The 24196-nt window shown below is 47.2% G+C and overlaps 1 protein-coding gene across 26 annotated transcripts in view; it reads right to left on the minus strand.

The window, feature by feature from the left end:
- Nucleotides 1–6429, minus strand: part of NLRP1 (NLR family pyrin domain containing 1) — a 97929-nt gene extending 91500 nt beyond the window's left edge. For 10 of the 26 annotated variants that reach the window (XR_010110609.1, XR_010110608.1, XM_063598912.1 and 7 more), the window contains exons 1-3: nucleotides 5305–6362; nucleotides 4293–4469; nucleotides 3482–3685 (exon numbers count right to left, since the gene is read on the minus strand). Coding sequence is in view for 21 of the 26 variants with exons in the window: in XM_063598912.1 (XP_063454982.1) it covers nucleotides 3482–3685; nucleotides 4293–4469; nucleotides 5305–5575 (652 nt within the window). In the remaining 5 variants the exon portion in view is untranslated. Of the gene's footprint in view, nucleotides 1–3481; nucleotides 3686–4292; nucleotides 4470–5304 lie in introns of all 26 variants that reach the window. The other 16 variants (XR_010110611.1, XR_010110612.1, XM_063598918.1 and 13 more) reach the window with 4 other exon arrangements.
- Nucleotides 6430–24196: the final 17767 nt, after the last annotated feature.

Raw genomic sequence — 24196 nt, forward strand, 5'->3', positions numbered from 1 at the left:
ATCTAACAAAGGGCTAATATCCAGAATCTACAAAGAACTCAGACAAATTTACAAGAAAAAAACAAACAACTCCATCAAAAAGTGGGTGAAGGATATGAACAGACACTTCTCAAAAGAAGACATTTATGCAGCCAACAGACATATGAAAAAATGCTCATCATCACTGGCCATTAGAGAAATGCAAATCAAAACCACAATGGGATACCATCTCATACAAGTTAGAATGGTGAATATTAAAAAGTCAGGAAACAACAGGTGCTGGAGAGGATGTGGAGAAATAGGAACACTTTTACACTGTTGGTGGGACTGTAAACTGGTTCAACCATTGTGGAAGACAGTGTGGCAATTCCTCAAGGATCTAGAACTGGAAATACCATGTGACCCAGCCATCCCATTACTGGGTATATACCCAAAGGATTATAAATCATGCTGCTATAAAGACACATGCACACGTATGTTTATTGTGGCACTATTTACAATAGCAAAGACTTGGAACCAACCCAAATGTCCATCAATGATAGACTGGATTAAGAAAAAGTGGCACATATACACCATGGAATACTATGCAGCCATAAAAAAGGATGAGTTCATGTCCTTTGTAGGGAAATGGATGAAGCTGGAAACCACCATTCTCAGCAAACTATTGCAGGGACAAACAACCAAACACCGCATGTTCTCACTCATAGGTGGGAAATGAACAATGAGAACACTTGGACACAGGAAGGGGAACATCACACACCGGGGCCTGTCGTGGGGTTGGGGGATGGGGGAGGGATAGCATTAGGAGATATACCTAATGTAAATGATGAGTTAATGGGTGCAGCATACCAGCATGGCACATGCATACACATGTAACAAACCTGCATGTTGTGCACATGTACCCTAGAACTTAAAGTATTAAAAAAAAAAAAATAAGATCACCCTCCCTGATGTGGGTGGCTCTCATTCCATCAGTTGAAGGCCAGAATAGAATAAAAAAAGAGACCTTCTCTGGAAAAAAAAAAAGAAAAAGAAAAATGCAAATCAAACCCATAATGAGGTACTATTCTACACCAGTCAGAAAGGCTATAATTTAAAAGTCAAAAAATAACAGATATTGGTGAGATTGCAGAGAAACAGGAACACTTATACACTGCTGGTAAGAATGTAAATTAGTTCAGCCACTGTGGAAAGCAATTTCGCGATTTGCCAAAGAACTCTGAACTATCATTCAATCTAGCAATCCCATTATTGGGTATATACCCAAAGGAATGTAGATCATTCTACCATAAAGATGCATGTACATGTATGTTTATTGCAGCACTAGTCAAAATAGCACCAGTATGGAATCAACCATACTGCTAAAGAAAATGTGGGACATTTACACATGGAATACTACACAGCCATAAAAATGAATGAGGTCATGCCTTTGCAACAACTTGGATGGAGTTGGAGAGCATTATAAGTGAACTAACACAGGAACAGACAATGAAATACCGCATGTTCTCATTCATAAGTTAGAGGTAAACATTGCGTACACATGGACACATAAAAGGAACAATAGACACTGGGACCTTTTGAGAGTGAAGAGTGGGAGAAGGGTAAGGATTAAAAAACTACCGGGCCGGGTGCGGTGGCTCACACCTGTAATCCTAGCACTTTGGGTGGCTGAGGCGGGTGGATCACCTCGGATCAGGAGTTCGAGACCAGCCTGACTAACATGGTGAAACCCCATCTCTACTAAAAATACAAAAAATTAGCAGGGCTTCGTGGCGGGCCCCTGTAGTCCCAGCGACTCGGGAGGCTGAGGCAGGAGAATGGCGTGAACCCGGGAGGCAGAGCTTGCAGTGAGTGGAGATCACACCACTGCACTCCAGCCTGGGTGACCGAGCAAGACTCTGTCTCAAAACAAAACAAAACAAAAAACAAAAACAAAAACAAACAAAAAACCCAACCTAACAGGTACCATGCTTATTACCTGGGCGACAAGATAATCTGTACACCAAACACTTGTGACACATAACTTACCTATATAACAAACCTGCACATGTGTTTCTGAAACTAAAATAAAAGTTTGTTTTTTTTTTTTTTAAGTTCCCTATTTGAAGAATTCCCTTAGAATTTAGAATCAGGGAAAACTGTTATTTCCCTTGCATTGGTCTTTTCTATTGAGTAACAGGTATTGTGTAACCCATTATATTTCCCCTTTTGCCAGTGTTGCTAGAATGCCCACAATTGATGGAAACTTTATTTATAGCAATGAGTTAGTCTTTGTGGTTTTCATACTTGTTTTTTTCACTTTTAAAGTTACTGCATTTTTATGCTTCTATAGATGGCTCTGATATGTCTTTATATTCTTCCTATCTTCCTTCTTTTCTGTTTTTCAGTTTTAATTGTCTTTATTGTTTGGATTTTTTAATTCACAAAATAATTCTGAGAAAAAGTTATCTTTGTGATTCTCAAATATAGAAAGAAACAACTTAAAGTATTAGAATCTTCCTTTCTTGACTTTCTGTTTTCCTTAGTTTAACTCGAATGTTGATCTTTCCTTATATACCCTATCAAGATTTTTAAAATATGAGTTTATTTTTTATTTTAGACTCACGCGGTATATGTGCAGGTTTGTTACATGGCTTCTTTTTTTGAATGGCAAGTGGTGTGAGTAATTAAGTAAACTGATATACTTTGAGCCTAGGCCATATATGACCACAAAATCTACAAGTTCACTCCTTGCTGGGTGCAGAAGAAATCCTTTTAACTTAAAACCTCTCAGATTTCAAAGGAGGCATCCTCCGGCATTGAGAGGCAGCATGGTTCAGTGGTTAAAGAACCTGTGGCATCAGGAGCCTCTGTACCTGTGGCTTTAGTATGACTGTCCTCATTGCCCAGATGAGGGCACTCCCTGGGTAAGAGTTAAAAGTGTGGATTGCTGCGTGAGAGAGAGTGAAGGCTGAATTCCATCTTTGCTAGTACTAACTGTGAGACTATCTTTTTAATCCTTGGTTTTCTCATCTCCAGGGTATGATAATAGCAATATTTATCTCACGGAGTGGTTGTAGAATTTAAGTCCAATGTACACGTAAAGCCCTGGACATGGTCTAACCCAGAGAGTGTCCAGTGAGCACTGATGGGCATGGGACTAGCTGTAGTCCACTTGTGGGGTGAGGAGCTCAGTGGAAATTGAACCCAGCTCTCCTGACCCCAGGCCAGTGCCCTGTCCAGTAAACCAGGTGATGTGTAACCCCATCCAGGCTCCCCTCTCCTTGCTCTGTTGTCCCCCAGATGTGCTGGGTAACACATCTGTATTTTAATGTCCAGGTGCCTCCCGGGAACAGTGCCTTGGACCAGTGGAGAGGCTCCAAGGGTGGGATTTCCTGAGGGAAATTTCAGATGTTTTCCAGAACCTCTGCTTAGCCTGCCAACCTGGTCCCCAGGGGACTCTTTGTCCATACATTTGCCTCTCCCACCTCACCACCCCGCCAGGAGCTCAGTAGGGTCTCACCTGTGTAGTAAATTCCTGACGTTTCATCCAGAGGCCATTGGGTCCCAGGAGCCTCCTGCTCTCTGGGTGCTAGGCTGGGCTGAGGTGGGGATCCCCAGCTCCCCAGCACTGCTGTGGATGTGGGGGCATTGGGTGACTCCTGGCTTGGAGACTCATGGTCTGGGGAGCTTGGAAGAGCTTGGTAGAGGAGTGAGGCAGAGATTTCTGGGGGGAATGAAAAGAAAAATAACCATTTACTGAACATTTATTTTCTTTTAGGTGCATATATTTTAAACTCTCACAACAGTCCTGAGAGATGGGTCTTAATAATATTATTTTGAAAACCATGTTGAAGTAGAGGGACAATTTTATTCTCTTAGTAGTGAAGAGAGAAGTCATGTGAGGGAGCTGGCCTGGGCTGAGGACTAAGCCTAGCCTCTTCTTGGGGTCTGTCTGGAAAACAGAGTCCTCCTTGGAACTTCTGGACCACCCTGACCCTAAGGATCTTCAGAGCCCATCAATATTATGAGCTGAGTTCTCGGGCAAGGACCATGTCACGAGTTGGGCACCCAGTTGGGGAAGACTCATTGCCTGACCCACATGGGTCTCAGCTTCCCCATCTGCCACACGGGGAGGGATGCAATCTCAGCACCGGAAGGTCCCTGAAAGATCAATTTCAGGCCTACCTCTCACAGCCCATCCTGGCTCCCCTATCCTTCCTCTGCTGTCCCCCATGTCAGGTCCCCATGCACAGACATGATCCTCTGGGTGGGGCCCACCAGCTGATTCACAGCTCCACCCAGGGCTGTCAGCCTGACTCAGCACACCTCACCTCTCCAGCGGCGTCCAGATGTGTCAGGCAGCTGTCTCAAAACCCTTCTCTCTGAGCCCTGGGTGCACCCCGCCGGCAATTCATGGATCCAGGGCATTAGCACTGCGGTGGAGGTGGGTTGGCTGGGAGACCCCAGGTGGGGTTCACTTGGGCTGTAGGGGAATGAGGGAGAGTGGCCTACAGGAAAGAGACAAAGAGGTTGGAGACACATCAGAGGGGCAGGGGCAGGTGCCAGGGAACTGAGCTGGTCTCCTCTCTCAACCAAGAGAGGTCAGGATACACCAGTGAACCCGCTGCAGCCCTCTACAACTTCCTCTAGAGGCTTGTCTGAAGAATGATGTTCTTATAGATACTGCTAGGCAAAAAAATCCTGATCTAGGATCAGGAAATTTGCATATCTGTCTTGGTTCTATCTCCCTGTGTAAATCACTACTCCTACTGAGCCTCAGCTGTGCTTTATTGGGCCAACGGCATCTGCAACCCAGGGTGGCTAATAGTAATAATAACAGCAGCAGCAGCAGCAGCAACAACAGCAATGGGAGATCTTATTTATTGAGCACTTACTGTATATCAGACTCTGTGCTAAATGTTTAACCTGGATGATCTCTTTTAACCCTCACACAGCCCAGGGAGGCGGGCTCTCACTCTCCCATTTTGCAGACAGAGAAATAGGCAGAGAGCAGTGAAGTGATTGGCCCAGGGTGATAGTGCCAGGACTGGTGATAGTGCCTGACTCCCAAGTCCGTGCTCATAACTACAATGCCAGGCGAGTACCGGGAATGCACTTGAATAGAAGAGGGTGTGGGGCTCTGAGGTGCAGCAGGGGCCCCCCAGCAAGCCTCCTGGCTCCAGCGTAGTCTGGGGCCTGGATCCCCCTTTGAGAGGGCAGTTCCGTGTCACTGCTCAGAGGAAGGCCTGGCAGGGAGGGCTCAGTGGTGGGGTCCCAAGAGGGCAGGGCAGGCATGAGGGCCAGGGGATGTCCTGCGGGCAGTGGGGTCCTCTGTCCACTCACCTGCCCCTTCCTGGGCTTGGGTGCACAGTGACCTCAGCCCCATCTGCTCCCAGGTATGGAGGGTTAGGTCCCAGGCCCGCTGCTCCCCATACTGAGCCACCAAGTACGAGGCCACCTCCATGCCACTCGTCTTCTCTGGCTGAGCGGGTGTCTCACCCGAAGAGCTCCTGGAGTGTGCTTTATTGGCGAGCAGAAGCTGGAACTCCTTCAGCTCCTCCTTCTTCAGGAACTCCAAGTAACAGGCCAGGCGGCCCCAGGCTCCGCCAGCCATCTCTGTCCCGGAGTTAAGGGGGTGTCTGGGGGATGTTCCCAGGTGGTGAGGGTATCAGGCAGGCAGAGAACAGTGCTGTCCTTTGCCTTGGCTCTTACCGTCTCTTATTCAGCATTCAGAACCCAGTTTTATAAATCCCAGGGCACCTACAGATAGACGCCGATAGAGGGGGAGTGGTAGGAAAAGCCAGGGGAAGGAGGAGCCCAGAGGGGCCTGCGAGACACTGGAAGAAGTCAGCTGATAGGGAGGTCCTGGGATGGGGTCCAGGGCCAGGCAGGGAGGGTGAGGGTGAGGGGAGATGTGGTGACGGGAGATGGGGTGTGGGCAACGCTCACTGTTCTGTGTTCCTCAGATTCTTCCCTCTCCTGGGTCCTGGACTCCTGAGATCAACCCTTGAGCTGCAAGGCTGAGAAGAGGTGGGGTGGGAGGAGCCGCAGAGCATGGAATGGGCTTTCAGAACCCAGAGCGGAGCCCAGGGCTGCTGGCTCCCAGGTTTCTTCAGACCTCTCCAGGCCCTGGGGCACCAGCCAGCAAGAACAGCGCCTAGTCAACAAGAGCAGGAAGGAAACGTCACCCAGAGGAAACCCACAAGGGGCGTGGCCAGGGGGTAGGATCAAACCAGGCCTGGGTAGGCCAGACTGAGAGTCACAGATTCAGATGGGCCACATGGCATCTATAGGCGGACCAGGAGCACAGGCCCAGACCAGCTGACGCTGCAGCAGGTACAGGCCCATACTGAACACGGTGTGTGCACCTCCACATGGGCACTCCGCCAGCCCATCATCTACAGCCTGTCTGCAGAGCCAGGATGCAGACTCTCCAAGCAGTTGTGTCTGCAGCCCAGGCCCAGCCTCTCAGGATGGGTGGGGCCCCCTGTGTCTGCCTGGGCAGCTCCTTATTGGGAAACATCAGAACTGGGCCAGGGAACATTTTTCCCAGCCTCTCATGGTTTTGGGAGCTTCTTGAGTTGCACTGCATGTCCTGCCATGCTACCAGGGGCACTAAAGCATGTGTCCCAGGCCCAGGGGGCTGTTTGCCTTCTGGGCAGCCCAGCACTTAGCTGGTGAACATTTCCACCTGAAAGCAGAACAGCCCCTTCCTCATTCCTGCAAGCAGGCCTCGGGGAGCCAGGTGCAGACTTCCTCTTTCGTGGAATCTGCAAGATGCCAATGACTTCAGGTTGAGGAATGACATTACCTACTCATTTGCTGATGTAACACACCACCAGGAATTTCTGGAGATGCTTTGGTTTCACTTGGACTGGCAGAGCCCAGGCTTCAACCCACGGCTTGCTTGGACAAGGATTCCTTATGTGCCTGATTTATTTCTTTGAGCCTCAGTTTGCCCATCTATTAAATGGGACATCATAGGTTTACCAAGAGGCTTCAATTCAGCAAAAGGTCTTAGAGTCTCTCTCTCTTGCCCAGGCTGGAGTGCAGTGGCAAGATCTCGGCTCACTGCAAGCTCCCTCCACCTCCTGGGTTCCAGCGATTCTCCTGCCTCAGCCCAGCTTCCTGGGCAGTTGGGATTACAGTCACTCACCACCACGCCTGGCTAATTTTTTTGTATTTTTAGTAGAGATGGGGTTTCACCATGTTAGCCAGGCTGATCCGAGGTGATCTGCCCACTTCGGCCTCCCGAAATGTTGGGATTATAGGTGTGAGCCTCCGTGCCTGGCCTAAATAAATTTTATAAATGTTAGTTTTAAAAAATGGCTAATAAGCACATTGTAGGACATTCTAATATCAGATTGACCAGAAGTGGAAAAGTGCTGTGCTAAAAGCGGGATGATCGGGAGGCTCTGAGCACTCCGTGAAGGACCGTGAGACTCCATGTAGCGGGAGGAATGGCCTGGAGGAGGGCTGTGTGGGCTTTTTTTCCTCCTCACACCAGCCAGTTCTGGCACCAACTCTCTAGACACCAACTGGTGTCCTACAGTGCAATTCTGACACTGACTGCCTGGAGTCGGCATCAAACCCCACAGGTTTAGGGTTTCAGTGAAGAGCTGGCCTCATATCAGATGCCAGTTGCAAATGGGGTGCCCAGACCACTGGCATCTCTGTCTGACTTGGTGACAAATTCAAGGGTTCCCACAGTCCCCGGCAGGTTCAATAATTTGCTGAAATGACTCACAGGACTGAGAAAAGCACTTTATTTATTATTATCGGTTCATGATGGAGGATACGACTCAGGAATAGCCCAACGGAAGAGATGCCGAGGTCCAGGTGTGGGTGGGGGAGGGGCACAGCGCTTCCTTGCCCTCCCGGGCACCCTACTCTCCCTGCCCCTCCCTGCTTCACTAACCTGGAAGCTCTCCAAACCCCAAACAAACAAGACTGTGGGGTTTTCTTGGAGGTTTCACTTCATAGGCATAATTCATTAAATCACTGGCCGCTGGAGATCCACTCAACCTGTTAAATAGATCAGAAACCTGACCCTTCCCACCACGCCCACTGGGGCTGCTGGTCCAGCCTTCAGTCGTCTCTTACTGGGATCACTGTGCTAGCCTTCCACATGTTCTCCACCCATGCTGATGCTGCCCCTTTACTGTCTACTCTCAGTCTAGAAGCCAGAATTATCCACTTAAAGCATAAATTAGGTCAGGTCACTTCTCAGCTCAAAACTTTCCCATACTCCATCTCACTCTGAGTAAAAACCAAAGTCCAACCAAAGGTGTGGTGACTCGTGCCTGTAATCCCAGCACTTTGGGAGGCTGAGGTGGGAGGATCGCTTGAGGCCAGGAGTTCAAGACCAGTCTGGGAAACATGGCAAGACCCTGTCCCTATGACATAATATTAAAAAACTTCCCAAATCCGGCCAGGTACAGTGGCTCATGCCTGTAGTCTCAGCACTTTGGGAGGCTGAGGCGGGCAAATCACCTGAGGCCAGGAGTTCAAGACCAGCCTGGCTAACATGGTGAAATCCCATCTCTAATAATTATAATACAAAAAAAATTATCCGGGTGTGGTGGCGCACGCCGTATTCCTTCAGGAGGCTGAGGCAGGAGAATTGCTTGAACCTGGGAGGCAGAGATTGCAGTGAGCTGAGATTGCACCATTGCACTCCAGCCTGGGTGACAAGAGTGAAACACAGTCTCAAACCAAACCAAACCAAACCAAACAACAACAACAACTCCCCAAATCTCCCAGGGTCCTCCCAATGGTTCCCGGGGGCTGCATGATCTAGCCCCTGATATCTCTCCGGCATTATATCCTACCCTATCCCCCTCCCTCACTGGATCCTCTTAGTCTTTTCCCTGTTCCTTGAATACACCAAGAATACTCTCACTCCAGGGCCTTTGCACTAGTCTTTCCATTGTCTTGGAATGGTTTCCCCAGATATTCAGAGGTGTGCTATCCAACCTTCTGTAAAGTAGAATTCCTCCATTCCGTGCTTCATTTTTCCGCATGACATTTATTACTGCCTGACGTTACAGACTTGTTTATTTGTTTACCTTCTGTCACCCCCTCCTGCCAATAGGATGTTAGGTCCCTGGAGACAGGACTTGGCTTGTTTTGTTCGCTGTTGTATCCGCTATGCCTAAATCAGTGCCTGGCCCACAATGTCAGCACAATCAATACCACAGACATTGAATGTCTTCTGAACCCTTTCCTTTAATGCTTTCCTTTTTATCCTTCCAAACAGCTACTCACTCTGGCCACTAGATGGCACTCAAGTACTTTCTGAGAATTGAAGCAGCCTCATGGGTTTGGTGGAGAGGACCCACTGGCGCTCTCTGAGCCTGAATTTTTAAAGTTATCCCTGTTTCTGGTGCTTTGGGCCTTTGTTTCCTTTCCTTGAGGCATTTTAGGAACACATTAAAACTCACTTTTATTCAAGTCATGCTATTTTCAATTAAAACTTAACTCATGAGGAATATCTGTATGGCCAATACTCCAGCAGAGTACAGTGAGGCTTTCTCTTTAGGTTCAAATTACTATGACTTGAATCAAGATCTGGATAACTTGAAATCAGCCTCCTTGAAATTCCTCTCCTCCCACCTATTTCTAAGCGTGTCCCAGGCATTGCCTCATGGGGTTCTGAAGTCAGTTCTCGGTTCCCCTCTGATCGACTGGTCTTGACTACCTTGCTGTCGTCCCTTTGGTCTCAGACCCCATTTCTATCCTCCTGAAGTTGCTGGGCCCAGGTGTCCTCTCTGTCACCACCATTTTAGGGCACGGCTCTTTTCTGGCCCATTCCTGAAATGTGGGACAAGATTTTCCCAATTCACGGCACAGCTGAGACTGTGACATGAGGATATGATTTTGAGCGAGAACTTCCCCAAGGTTCAGGGATGAAGGATGGTAAATACGTCAGGGCGTCACTCTCTGTAGCTGTGGCTCACACTGTCCTCAGAGCCCTCTCTGGTCCAGGATCATCCCTGCTATCCCTTTTCCAGTTGGAGCCCTCTGCAGCTCTGGTGCTTTCCATTACACACAGGCAGGTCATTGCCCAGCCTCAAGATTCTCCAGCCTCCTCTGCCCTTTGGAGGCCAGGACCCTCTGGCTCTAATACTTAGAAAGAGAACAAGCTGTCCTACATTCACATCACTCCTAGCACAGGCCCCAGGATTATCCTCCTTCCAGGATGATCGACATGGAAATATCTAGTCCCTTCACGTGTGTGCTTGGTATTGTTGGAAATAAAAGCTCGGAGTCACAGAGAAAATGAGCACTCAAATAAAGGATTTTTTCAGCAAGGCAAATTTACTTCTGGAGAAGGGTGTCGCTTACCCTTCTGGCCACTGCAAGAGCACACTGAACAAAGGAGGGAAGGGGTTTTTATCCCTAACACAGTCAGTCCCTGATACTGTGTCCGGTCCCCATTGGCTGGAGTTGGACTGCACAGTCTAAGCTGATCCTGATTGGCTACTTCAAATGGAGCAGGGGTGGGGGCTACAGCAGCGGGAAGAGCAGTTTTGGCCAAATAAGGTACAGATGTGGGTTGTTTCAGATTGCGAATGGATGTGGGTTACAGATTGGGAATGGATGTGAGTTACAGATTGGGAACGGCTGGAAGGTTGTTTACTGTAACTAGGGGCAAGGAGGCAGAACAGTTAGGCTTTGAAAATAGAGGACAAAGAATGAGAGAATTGAACAAGAGGAACCTTTGAAAAGGAACTCACTGTATCCAACAGTGTTATGGACCCAACAAGATCATCTCAATAGTTTGACAATTCATTTCCCCCAAGTTGGTGTGTTTCAGGCTTAGATAAAATGGTGCTTTGAACATCAACAGGTGAAATCTTTTGTTAAAAAACGTAGTCTAGTTCATCCAGCCCTCCTCCTCTCCCTGTTACTCCTCTTCCTCCTTCTAGTCTTTCCTCCAGTGTGAAGTGAAGGAAATATTAGGACTTGGTGTTGCCCCTACCATGGTCTGCTTTAATGTCCTGTGAACTTGGACAAGAATACACATACCCGCATCACCATCTTCCAAGAACACACGATAGCCAAAGGTCACAGTCAATTTACATCAGTTACAACAGAACGTATCTCTCACTCTGAGTATTCTCATTTGATCTTCTTAACTGCATTTAAATCTCAGTAAAGAACAATGACTTGTTCCTGCTTTATAGGCCTAAAACACCCATCAATAAGGTCCTCTTAGAAACCAGGCAAGGCACACCCAGGTCTCTATGCTAAACGGAGGAAGTCATGCATAACTTTTCAGAGACTCTTTTTACTTTGAAAACATTTCAAACTTACAGGAAAATGTCAAGAGTTGTACAGTGAACTCCCATATAACCTTAACCCACATTCACCAATTATTAACATTTACTATTGTTTTATCTTTTAATTGTGTTTGCTGATTATTGGGAGTAAGTTGCAGATATGATAACATTTACTTCTTCTTCTTTTTTTTTTTTTTTCCCTGAGATGGAGTCTTGCTCTGTTGCCCAGGCTGGAGTGCAGTGGCACGATTGTCAGCTCACTACAACCTCTGCCTCCTGGGTTCAAGCGTTTCTCCTGCCTCAGCCTCCCTAGTAGCCGGGATTACAGGTGCCTGCCATCATGCCTGGCTAATTTTTGTATTTTTGTAGAGATGGGGTTTTGCCATGTTGGCCAGGCTGGTCTCGAACTCCTGACCTCAGGTGATCTGCCACCCCCCCCCTTGGCATCCCGAAGTGCTGGCATTACAGGCATGAGCCATCACAACTGGCCCATAACATTTACTTCTAAGAACTTTGGCAGTATCTACTAAGAATCAGGATGTTTTCTTATATGCCACTGTACAATGATAAAATTCAGGAAGCTTAAAACATTGATGCAATACTACTATCCAATTACATGTAACTTTTAAAATGACATTTTCATCTTGTTTAGATTTATTAGGATTATAAAAATATAATACAGAAATATGTAGGGGGAAAAATAAAAATGTTCTTTTGACTTTCTGCACCATCAGATCTACTTCCCAGGAATAACCAATGTTACATGAATGTTTCAGTGTTCCACGAAGAAAAAAACACAGTTTTACATGAACACAGTTACTTTTCTATGTGCCAAATATATAGGATCTAAGTTTTTTAGGAGTGAATTTTTTTCCTCTTAAAATATTTTGCAGATCCCTCCATGTTAGTACATATGGATCTAAGTCGTTCTTTCTTCTCTTTTTGTAATTGTTGAGTTTTTCATAGTTTGGATCTACTATAATTTATTTGATTAGTCAAATTTGATGGAAATCTAGCTGGCTTTCATTTGCATTTCCCTGTTACCAGCCACATGGTGATAACCAACTTCGTACACAAGTGTATCTTATCACACACATGTGAGTACCTCCAAGGGACAGAGTCCCAGAAAAGGAATTTCTGGGTTGAAGAGATCACACATATAAAAATTTGGGTTCAGAAATGTGCTTCATGCCTGTAATCCCAGCACTTTGGGAAGCCAAGGTGGGCGGATCACGAGGTCAGGAGATCGAGACCATCCTGGCTAACATGATGAAACCCCATCTCTACTAAAAATACAAAAAGAAATTACCCGGGCATGGTGGCAGGTGCCTGTAGTCCCAGCTACTCGGGAGGTTGAGGCAGGAGAATGGCGTGAACCCGGGAGGCGGAGGTTACAGTGAGCCGAGATTGCGCCACTACACTCCAGCCTGGGCGACAGAGTGAGACTCCGTCTCAAAAAAAAAAAAAAAAAAAGAAATATGCTTCTCTTGAGAGTTCATTATTTTTGTCTTTCAACCATGGCATCAACAACTAGACTCATGCATCTTTTATTTGTCTTCTGGGAGGTTTTCAAGTCAGAGGTTTGGCCCATCTCTTAAAAATGTACATGCCAAGTTCAATCTTAAAGCACATGATATGTCTACAATGTTAACTCCTGGTTTCATCTTATTTTCTCCCTACTCTTGTTTTAATTTTGCTTGCTGTACATACTAAGGTAATAACATTTTAATTTTATCACGTATCTTTATATGTATGTAAATTTGTTCACTGAGTCGCTCCAGAACAATATGTGCTGTGAGTACACAAAATGGTTGAATCCAGTTTTCTTTCTTTCCTCCCCTCCCTTCCCCTCCTCTCCTTTCCTTTCCTTCTTTTTTTTTTTTTTTCCTCTCACCCTGTCCCCCAGGCTGGAGTGCAGCGGCACGATCTCGGCTCACTGCAACCTCCACCTCCCCGGTTCAAGCGATTCTTGTGCCTCAGCCTCCCAAGTAGCTGGGATTACAGGCATGCACCACCACATCCAGCTGATTTTTTATTTTTTAAATTTTTAGTAGAGACAGGGTTTCACCATGTTGGCCAGGCTGGTCTTGAACTCCTGACCTCAGATGATCCGCCCACCTCGGCCTCCCAAAGTGCTGGGTTTATAGGCATGAGCCACTGCACCTGGCCTGAATGGAGTTTTCTTAATGACAGTCCTGGGAGTTGGGAGACAAGCAGATGACACGTCTGTTGAATGGGACCTGTTTCATACCAGGCACTTTGTAGAGTTAGCTCATTTCATTTTCCCAACTATTTTTTTAAGATTAAAATTATTGTCCCTATTTTGCAGATGCGAACCAGATCTATAAGACTCCAAAGCCTCCTCCTTCCCATGCATCGCAATGGCACTGATGTGCTGAGTGGTGTGCTCGCCGAGTGACCAGCCAGCAGATCCCTCTCCAATAGGCTTGTCCTCCTCTCACTCCCGAGGCTGCTTTCGGCTTGCTCCGCGCTTGCCTTGGCCATTACATGGGGGAAGCCCGAGCCTCTCAGAACGTATCTGTACCTCAAGTGGATTGTTGCCTACCCCTCCCTATGGAGGCTTCTGAGCTAGAAAATACAGAGGTCAGATGATGGCCGCTGAGAACATCCAGCTCCGTGGATGACAATCAAAGCAAGGGGGCTTTAAGTGCAGCAGGAGGAACTAGGATTAGCCCTGGGGTAGGACTTCTGCCCAGTGAGGGATGCTAAGTTGTAGGAATGAGATAGGGGAGGTTAGCGTGGAATTCCCTTCCAGAAGCCTTTAAGAATAAGCTAAATTTGCAACTGTCTGGGGCTTACTGCGGAGAATTGAGGCCCCTTGTGACAGCCCTGCTAAGCCTCCCTAGAAAACTACAAATCCATGATGTCAACTGGTCATTAAACTCCATTACTCCAGGCTCTCTTTTCTTGACAAAATTTAATTTAGGCCAGTAGGTGGCGATAATTAAACAGCTGATTAAACAGGGCTTCTTCTAATCATGAGAGAATGCATTAAAAGCAATCTGGAAGGTTGCTTCTGGGAGCAAGAGGAGGAACCTTTCTGTGAATCCAGTGCTGATTGAGGTGCAATTAGCAGATCCACTAATGGGATGCCTCTCCTGACTCTTAAGGATCTCCTAGGCTCCCACCGTGATCACTTTTTTTTTGAGCCATGGTCTTACTCGGTCACCCAGGCTGGAGTGGCAGTGGTGTGATAACGGCTTACTGCAGCCTTGACCTCCCAGACTCAAGAGATCCTCCCACCTCAGCCCCCCAAGTAGCTGGGACTACAGATTCGAGCCACCGCACCTGTCTTTTTTTTTTTTTTTTTTTTTTTAACTTTTTTGTAGAGACAGGATCCCATTATGTTGCCCAGGCTGGTCTTGAACTCCTAGGCTCAAGAAATCCTCCCACCTTAGTTTCCCAAAGTGTTCGGATTACAGGTGTGAGCCACTATGCCCAGCCTATGATCATTTTTCCTTAGACTGGAGGACAAGGCTCTGCTGCCCAATGGATCTTGGGCAGATTTTTTTTTTTTTTGGAGAAGGAGTCTCGCTCTGTTGCCAGGCTGGAGTGCAGTGGCGTGATCTCTGCTCACTGCAACCTCTGCCTCCTGGGTTCAAGGGATTCTCCTGCCTCAGCCTCCTGAGGAGCTGGGACTACAGGTGCCTGCCACCACGCCCAGCTAATTTTTGTACTTTTAGTAGAAACAGGGTTTCACCATGTTGGCTAGGATGGTCTCGATATCTTGACCCCAGGATCCACCCGCCTTGGCCTCCCAAAGTGCTGGGATTACAGGCGTGAGCCACTGCGCCCGGCCCCAAGTCCCCCTTTTCAAGGAGGTGTGGCCTGGAACAATCAGACCAAGGCCCATCTGCAGTTTCCCCCAAACTAGGGAGCTCTCCGGCTGCAGGGGAGAGGCCACTGATTCTTGATGTGTTCTTGCCTATTTCTTACACTATAACTTTTTTGAGGGCAGGGATTATGTCCATTTTGCACACCACCATACAACCGGCACCTAATGCAGTGGATTAGTTATATGTAAGTAGAAGTTCACTACGTGTTGAACAAAGGAATGAATGAAGGTTAGGACAAGAGCTGGCCTTCATGGAGCTGTCCAGGGTTCTTACCAGTCCCTGACTTCCTTCGACGGATTGGTCTTTTGCTTTCTTGCCTTCCTCCCAGGGCTTTGCCGCAACACTACACAAAACCTGTTCCTAGTATGTATTCACTGAATTATGTACTTCCTTGACAGTCTTACTGTGTCCGTGGTGGCCCCCAAACAGCCTGCTGAGCTAGGTCCAAAAGAGTGGTTCTCTCTGCACAGAACCACTTGGGTTAAATGCCTCATTCTTCATCTGTGTCTATGGAGTTTTTAGTTCTGAATCCCAGTCCCTTCCATGTCACTACGGTTGAAGGATGTGTGGTAGGAAGTGGCACAAGAGGTTGCTGGAGGGGTGAGCTGGGGCCAGACTGCAGGGGCTTAGGGCATGAATTCATGGGGCAGGGAGTGTGCCTTGCCCATCTCTGGGTGCTCAGTGTCCTGCACAATTCCAGGCACAAAGTCAGCTCTCAATAAAAGGCGCATAATTTCTCATCGTGCAGGACTGTGCAAGGATATGGCACATGTGGACCTGGCTCTAAACTCACCCCCCTGAAATGTCTCAGTTGATATTTTCTGAGGAGTAGAAGACGAAGGATTGCTGTTTACATTTATTTCTTCTTTGTATTTGTTTACTCACATCTGGATTGGCTAAAAAAAACCCAGTTCTTGATTCTTCTATGTTGCTTCTTAGTATCTCAGACTATCATATAATACAAGGCTAAGATAGGGAGGAGGGAGGGAAGAACTGGGGGAAAAAAAGGAGAAACTAGGGGAGTCAATCTAAGACCAAGATTTCAGTCTCTCAAACAGGCTCTGGGGAACAGAAGTTTCTGCTCCCCAGCTCAGAAACCAGTGGGTAAAGAGATAAAATTTCAGAGCCATTAAAATAGATGAACCAAGAAGTGGATACAGGGAGCCATTTGGGAAAATGACTCAAACCTTGCTCTGGTATGATTCAGGGAACTCTGATGTCAGTGCCCAATGTACAACTGCAGCAAAAACAGTCCCCAAGGCCTGGCACCACCAGGCACATCCTCAGGGCTCTGGGCTCAGCCTCTCTCTTTGCACATCCTCAGGGCTCTGGGCTCAGCTTTGACCTCAGCACCACCTTGGAAATGCACAGAGACTGCAAAGCTCAATGCCAGGCCATGTATCAGGGGCCTGCAACCCTCATCCTCCCTCACAGTGCTCTGTCCCTAAGACAGCTCATTTCCTGTCCCTGGTCCTCCTCTCCATCCTCTCTGCTCATCATCATTTCTACCATGCATTACCCTGTAATTGCCTCTCAAACTTTCTCCCTGCCTCTGATCACACCCCTTCCAACACATCCTTCATGTAGGTAGTCAGAGAGACCTTTCTGAAACTCGTACCTCATCGTATCACACCCTTCAATAAACCCCTTCTATGACTCCCCACTGCTGTGTGGTGCTCCAGGTCCTTTAGCCCTGGTACAAGCTTCAGGCCTTGTCTGTATCTTTCTCCCGACATGGTCTCCGTGTCAGCCTTGCCTTCTCGGCGTCTCCAGAACCATCGCGTTCTGCCACCCACTGGGTGCCTTTGGGAGACTGCTCCCTCTATCTGGGAGGCTTTCTCCGACTTGATAAACTCCTCCTCCTCTATTCCAGTTCAGATGTCATCTCTTGCAGGAAGCCTTCTCCCATGTCCCCAGGCACAGTTCCTTCACTGGCCACACATAAATTATTTACTTCTTGTTATAGCGAGCTGTGCACTATCTGTTACCCCTGTCCCCTGGACCACGAGTACTTTGAGAGCAAGAGTGATAGCTTATTTCTATCAGCATCCCCTTCCTCCCATTGCCCAGCAGAGTGCCTGGCACATATTTGATGCATAGTAAGTATTTGGAGAATTGTAAAATTAATTGAGCCCATAGGATGGACACAGAAGACTGCCTCGTGGGGACAAACTCTTCAGTCTAGAAGGATGGAAGCTGAGAAAGGACACAACCGAACGCTATAAAACGCTAAGGAGAACAGAGAGGGGCACATGAACTACGGGTGTCTGTTTTTCCAGTGGTCCCTCAGTTGGTCATTGCCCCTGGCTTTTAGATCCATCCCCCGTCTTTCTCCTGCAAGCTGTGTTTCCCAGGTTCCCTTGCCATGGGTGTTTGTCTAGGTTTGGCAGGAGATTGGAGCATGAGAGGAAGGGCGAGGTCAGGCCATTTCTCCTTTTCTCTCTGCTCTGGGTGGGGGAGGGCATTTTCTGGCCATGGCTGCATCTGGACAGCTGTTTCAGGTCCCAGCTGGACGGCCCCTCACACCACGGTCTCAGCTTTTCCTGGCAATCTCTGCTATGGTTCTAGCTCGGGCTGGGTGGCCCTGGCTTCTGGGTTTTGGTAATATTGTCACCCCCCTGTGTCCTGCAGCTGTTGGAGGCGAAACTAGCCCCTGCCGTTGCTCATATTTGGGTGGCTTTACCATCTCTGCATGGCTTCTTCATCTTTTTTATCCTCACTGTGGCCCGTCCTTCCTATCAAATTCCCTGTGATGGAAATACTAGAGTGGTTTCGGTTTTCCCGACTAGATCCTGATCATCACAGTCTTCTTTCATCAGTCAGCTGAAGGTTCAGTCCTGGGGTTCCTAGACCAGCCTCTGCCCTGGGTTCTACCCATAGGGGTCTCTTGTCTTGGCCACAGTGTTCCTGCAAGCCAGCCATTGGTGGCCCTTATAAGCACCAGTGTTGCCTCCTGCAGCTATTTGCCTTATGATTCCCTTTCAGAGATTTCGGTGATCTGGATCCTTGGCTGAATCAATGCTTCTGTTGGTTCTTATGGAGGAGGATTCTGAATCCTGGCGGAGTGGGGTAGGAGGCTTGGTGCAAGACCACAACCCACATGTGGCCACTACTTCCAGGATGCTAATTACCTTCTGTGCCTTGACACTTGGAAGAAGAGTGTTTGAAACACATTCAGATGCTAGTAAACTCCAGCAATTCATTATGCCAAGAGCTGGTGCCAATAGGAAATATAAACCCTTCCTGAGAGGCTTGGCTGAACTCAACAATTGATCAGTGTAGGATGATTAAGGGAAATGAGTCTGTCATGCAGCCACCCCCCACTATGGAGCAGTGATAATGTGTCTTAGGGGACCTGGCTGGAGCCAGAACCGGGGCTGAGTGGACCAGAGGCTGACCCCCTGGTGGCTCTCACATCCCTTTGCAGGATGGCAGGAGGGTAAAGGGACTCCCCAACCCTTGGTGGAGTTAAAGGTGTAGGAACTGAGGTGAGGGAACCAGGGCTGGAGAGATGGATGGGTCACTCCAAGGCAGCAGATGGGACCAGGTGAAACCTTTCCCAAGAGTGGAGAAATGAAAATACTTAAAGCTTCAGTTTGACAAGTATGTATGATAGAGAAGAGAAAAAGCTAAGAGAGGGCAAGGAAGAGAGATCTGGGCACTAGAAAAAGGGTGGACATTTCTTTTCCTTTTTTGTCTTTTTTTTTTGAGGTGGAGTCTCACTTTGTCACCCAGGCTGGAGTGCAGTGGCGTGACCTTGGCTCACTGCAACCTCCGCCTCCCAGGTTCAAGTGATTCTCCTGCCTCAGCCTCCCGAGTAGCTGGGATTACAGGTGTGTGCCACCATGCCCAGCTAATTTTTGTATTTTTAGTAGAGACGGGGTTTCACCATGTTGGCCAGGCTGGTCTCAAACTCCTGACCTTGTGATCTGCCTGCCTCGACCTCCCAAAGTGCTAGGATTACAGGTGTGAGCCACCGTGCCCGGCCAAGGGTGGACATTTCTATAAAGGTCATTGAGGAGATAGGATGGCAGGAGACAGGAATTCAACATGCAGGACACTGAGGCCCATTCCACAAGACAGGAGCCTGTGGCTTCATTTATTTAGTGCCTGTGTGTGCCAGGTACGTGGGAATGCAGAGGTGAAAAAGACAGTGCCTGCTCTTTGTGTGCTCCACAACTGTGGAGACTGAGAATAAAGGAGATGACCACAATTCAGTGTGGTATGGGCTCAGGTGTGTGGGCACACCAGTTGCTGTGGGGTTTAAAAGAGGAGCACCTGAGTTAAGCAAACTTGGGATGCCAGGTAAAGCTTCCAGGAGGAAGAGATTTCTGCATGGAGTCTTGAAGGAAAAACTGTAGTTATGCAGGAAGAGGAAGCAGAGGGGCTGGTGAAGGCATCACAGCATCTGGAGAGTGGTACCCAAAGGCCTGGAGTGAGGGAGAGCTGGGTGTGTTTTGGGAGCTGGATGGGTGATGATGTGAGCAGAGGCTGGAGAGGCAAGTGGTGGTGGAGGTACCCTGGGAGGCCTGATGCTACTAGGAGTTTGGACTGGCCTCCTGCGAGTCATGTGGAGCTGTTGAAACAATATGCTGGAGGAGTGATACAGTGAGATTTATAGTTTAGAAAGATTCCCCTGGCTGCAACGGGGAAGTGTGATCAGAGAGGGTAAGACCGAGGCAAGAAGACCACACAGGTGGCACTTGTGATGGTTCATGTGACAACTGCTTCCTACCAGCCCAGGCTATGCTGTGACTCCAGACAGTCCAGCTATAACAACCAGGCAGACAGAGGGAGCCTGTCCCATCCCTGACCAGGATCTGTGGGCCCTAATGGGGCTCACTCTGGCATGGAGAGAGGGACCTTGGGGAGCTGCTTTGGGAGCAGAAGTGGCAGAGAAGTCAGCTGGCCAGGCTCTGAGATGTGCCCTGTCTTCTGCAGCTGACCGCAGGGCCGATGCGGTTTGACTCAGTGGGGCCAGTGCTTTGCAGGTGGAGGCAGAGATTTAACGGCTGCTGCTGCTGAGTTGTGAGAGTGAGGGTTTTTCGGGAATGCATGTGAAGGAGGCATCTCTATACAGCTAAATTCCTTTATTAACTTAATGAGTTTGGCTGCTTTCCTGGAAATGCAAGTGCCATTTGGCACCATCGCTGCTGCTTCAGAAAGGGTGTCATTAAACTAAGAATCTGTAGGAACGTAGAATAGTGATAAACGAAGCTGCCTGGGAGATTACACAGCATCACACAGGCTTCACAAGGGCTTTCAGAAGGGGGAGTGCTTTCACTCTGAGGTCAGTACCCAGTTAGGGGCTGGGAGTAGGGGTAGTAGAGACTCCAGTCATTATCTGGATAATCCAATCAATGCAGGTAATGCTGCATAATATTGGGAGGGAGAATATTAGAATATTAAAGTCATTTTAAAGTTGAAATATAAACTTTAAAGGGGTCACAACACCTTCTAGCCCTTCTCTGTCTCCCGTGGGCTGAGCACCCTCAAATTGAGGTTTCTAAAGGCAGGACCCAAGTCTAAAGGCTTTGTTCTTTCTGTATTGCAGCCTTGCATCCAATTGTCCAGGTGGTTCCCAGACCCACTGACAGGCAGACTCGAGGCAAACTGTTTCTTCCAAACGCCCGACCAGATTTGGAACACCAGAGGCTGAGAGTAGATCACTGGGTAAAGTGGGAACAGAAATCTCTTTTTCCATCCCTTTTGTTCGTTGGAATGGGAGGAGCCTTGAAGCTAGGGGGAGACTTGGGAAGTTATTGGGCTTTTGAATTTATAATTGTGAAATCCTCTTTCTCTGAATTGAGTTTGGACTTGAGAGTTGGTTATGAACGCTGTGTGACAAGAAAATTTTCCCAGATGATGTCAGCCAGCGGACTTTGTCTTTATTCACATGATACTAAGTTCCCAGGAGCCATGGCTGCAGAGATGGGACCCAGTAGCCACAACAAGCTCCTCTTCCTGATCACCTGCTGTGCATAAGTCATTCTCTCTAATCCTCATAGCAAGCCTGTAATGGTGGCATTAGTCTTTTGCAGCTGAGAAGTGGGGGCTCAGAGAGGTTAAGACATTTGTGAAAGCCCACCCAGCTGGAAGGTGGTGAAGGTGGGATTGCACTCAGATTGTCTTAGGCCCAAACTGGTGCCTTTCCCCACACACCTCTCCTTGCCGACGGGTAAGGTGTATATTGGGGATCTGTGGACGTCAGGTTTGAGCTTAGCCTGGCTGGGAAAAGTGTCTGTGGTCCCTCCACCCACTCTTGGCTCCTATCCCAGGCAAGGATTCCACATGGTTGGGTGCTTTTATAAAATTTTTATTTTTCAATTACATGCTCATTGCAACAAATCCAAACAACATAAAAGTGGATAAAGGAGGTGGAGAAGGACTGTCCTCCCCATTCCAGTTTGAGACCTTTTTCTTTGCTTCTGACACATGGAGCTGAAGGGGTGGGCTCAGCGGCCAGATGGGCCGGTTCGATTCTGGGCTCCACTACTTGCTAACTCCACAACCCTGGGAAAATTACTTAACTTCTCAGTGCCTCAGTTTCTTCATCTACAAAATGGGATAATAGTACTTATCTCAAGGGGTTGCTGTAAGGGTAAAATATTTAAATAATTGGCAAAGATAAGCATTTAATAAATCATTACTGATTTTTATTAAACATGGCTTTTAAAATCCAAAATGAGTATTAACACTCTACAGATTGTGTGGCAACTTCCTTTTTCACTTTACAATATGTTATAGACTTCTTTCCAAGTCTGTACATATGGCACCTTTTAACTGGTTGTGTAGAATTTTATTTGTAGGGATATACTATAATTTATTCATTCAGATATGAATGCACATTTAAATTATTTCCACTTTGTTTTTTTACCATTACAACCAATGTTACACTTTGTGCCTCACATGGTCTTACTAGTATTTCTGTAAGATAGAGTTCTGGAGCAAGATCATAAGATTTTAGGGTATTTGTATTTTAAATTTGATTACATATTTTACAATTCAACAGCATAAAAAGAAAACCTGTTTCCTCAACCTTCAAGAACACTGGATTTACTCACTTTACAGCTGTTGGGTTAAAGAAATATCCAAATAACTTCACACAAGATGAAGATATTTATACAGATGGAAGTAAAGTTCTTACTTTACACCATAGATGTGCAGACATGATATAAAAGAAAACAAAAGGCTGTGTGCAGTGGCTCAAGCCTGTAATCCCAGCACTTTGGGAGGCTGAGGTGGGCGGCTCACGAGGTCAGGAGTTCGAGACCAGCCTGGCCAGCATGGTGAAACCCCGTCTCTACTAAAAACACAAAAAAATTAGTCAGGCATGGTGGCGTGTGCCTGTAATCCCAGCTACTCAGGAGGCTGGGACAGGAGAATTGCTTGAACCCAGAGGTAGAGGTTGCAGTGAGCCGAGATCGCGCCACTGCACTCCAGCCTGGGTGACAGAGCAAGACTCCGTCTCAAAACAAAAACAAAAACCAAAAAATGAACCCTCCAACCCCGCAAAAAAAATATGGCAAAAGACATAAAGTCCCTTCAGCACAATTTTGAACTACAGATGAGCGTGTTTAGGGAGCACTCCCAACATTATTTAATCCTTACAACATCTACTCATTGTTACCCCCATTTCAGAGGTGAGAAAACTGAGGCATAGAGAGATTAAGTAGTTTGCTTAAGATCATGCAGCTGGTGCATGGCAGAACCTCCCTCATGTCAGGACCTGCTCTCCGGTCAGCCACACTACCTCCCTGTAGAGGTCCACATGTGCTTTGGACTGGAAGAAACTAAAGAGGCTTCAAGGAAGCGGAAACTTCATTAGCTCGAGGTGCAGAGCTCCGAGTGGTTCCATGCATTCTGCATGGCTTTAGATGATTTTCCCATCTGTGACGCAGAGGGGCTGAGCTGTAATAGGGAATCACTGGGGTGGACAGAGAGCGTCTTGTCCCTCTCTGCCCATTGGGATGGAGAGACTGGGAGGCAGGCAGCAGGATGGTTCATCTGCAGCTGGACTGCATTAGCATTCCCATATATTTATACAAACAGCCCCCAGCTCCTCTTGTGCTCATTTTCCATACATGCCTATCAGTGTAGTAAATCCTGAACACTTCTGCTTAAAAAAAAACAAAAACAAAAACAAAAACCCAACAAATTAGAATCAGTGCCTTTTGTGTTCAAAAGCTAAGTGTCTATAAATCAGACTCCTTGAATGAGAAGATGTATGTGGATTCATGAAGACAGGGCTTTGAATTATTTATCAAGAAGTGGTGCTACTTGGAACTTCAGGCACACTCAGCTCCACAACAAAACCGAGTGGCTTCTCAAGATGTCTTTGTGGACTTGATGGAGGATGACATGGATTTAAAGAATTAATTAGACATGGGGCTTCTTAGCGTCTGGTACCTGCCCACATTTCCAATCCCCATATCCCCCAAGCTGCAGCCTCACCCAGGCACTCAGATTCCTGAAACATCACGTTTGCACACACTGTTTTCTCTCCTTGGATGTTCCTCTCTTCTTAGCCACCCTGCAAACTCCTATGCATCTGCCAAGAGCTAGCCTAAATGTCCCCACCTCTTTTTTTTTTTTTTTCCCGGAAATATTTCCTGCCTTCTCTTGTCAGGGTTACTAGCTGCCTTCTTTGTTAAGTCTGTCTAGATACAAAATACTTCAAGAGCATAGTTAGTTATGTCTACCTATCTGTCACTAGAACAGTGTCAAGCACATAGTCAAAATTTGGGTTGTCGAATGAGGGGATCATTTGATGTCAGTGAGGAGACAACCCTTCTTAGTCAGCACCACGTGTCTGGCATGCGATGATAATTTAATTTCAAGCACAATGTGTCTAATACTTCTGTGAGTATTATCATCACAGAATAATACTTGATCTTATGATCAAGATGCTAAGGAAGATGCTTTACTGACTTTGCAGGTAATGCAAACCTGGAAGTGATAATAAACACACTGAATGGCTATTCGGTATTTTAAAAAATGTGGATAGTTTGGCAGACTTGACTGAAATTAACAAGATGCCACTGAATATGGATACAGTGGAGGTGTTACCAATATAAAGGTCTATGAATCAAT

This window comes from Pan paniscus, chromosome 19 (genome assembly GCF_029289425.2).
Source record: "Pan paniscus chromosome 19, NHGRI_mPanPan1-v2.0_pri, whole genome shotgun sequence".
Lineage (NCBI taxonomy): Eukaryota > Metazoa > Chordata > Mammalia > Primates > Hominidae > Pan > Pan paniscus.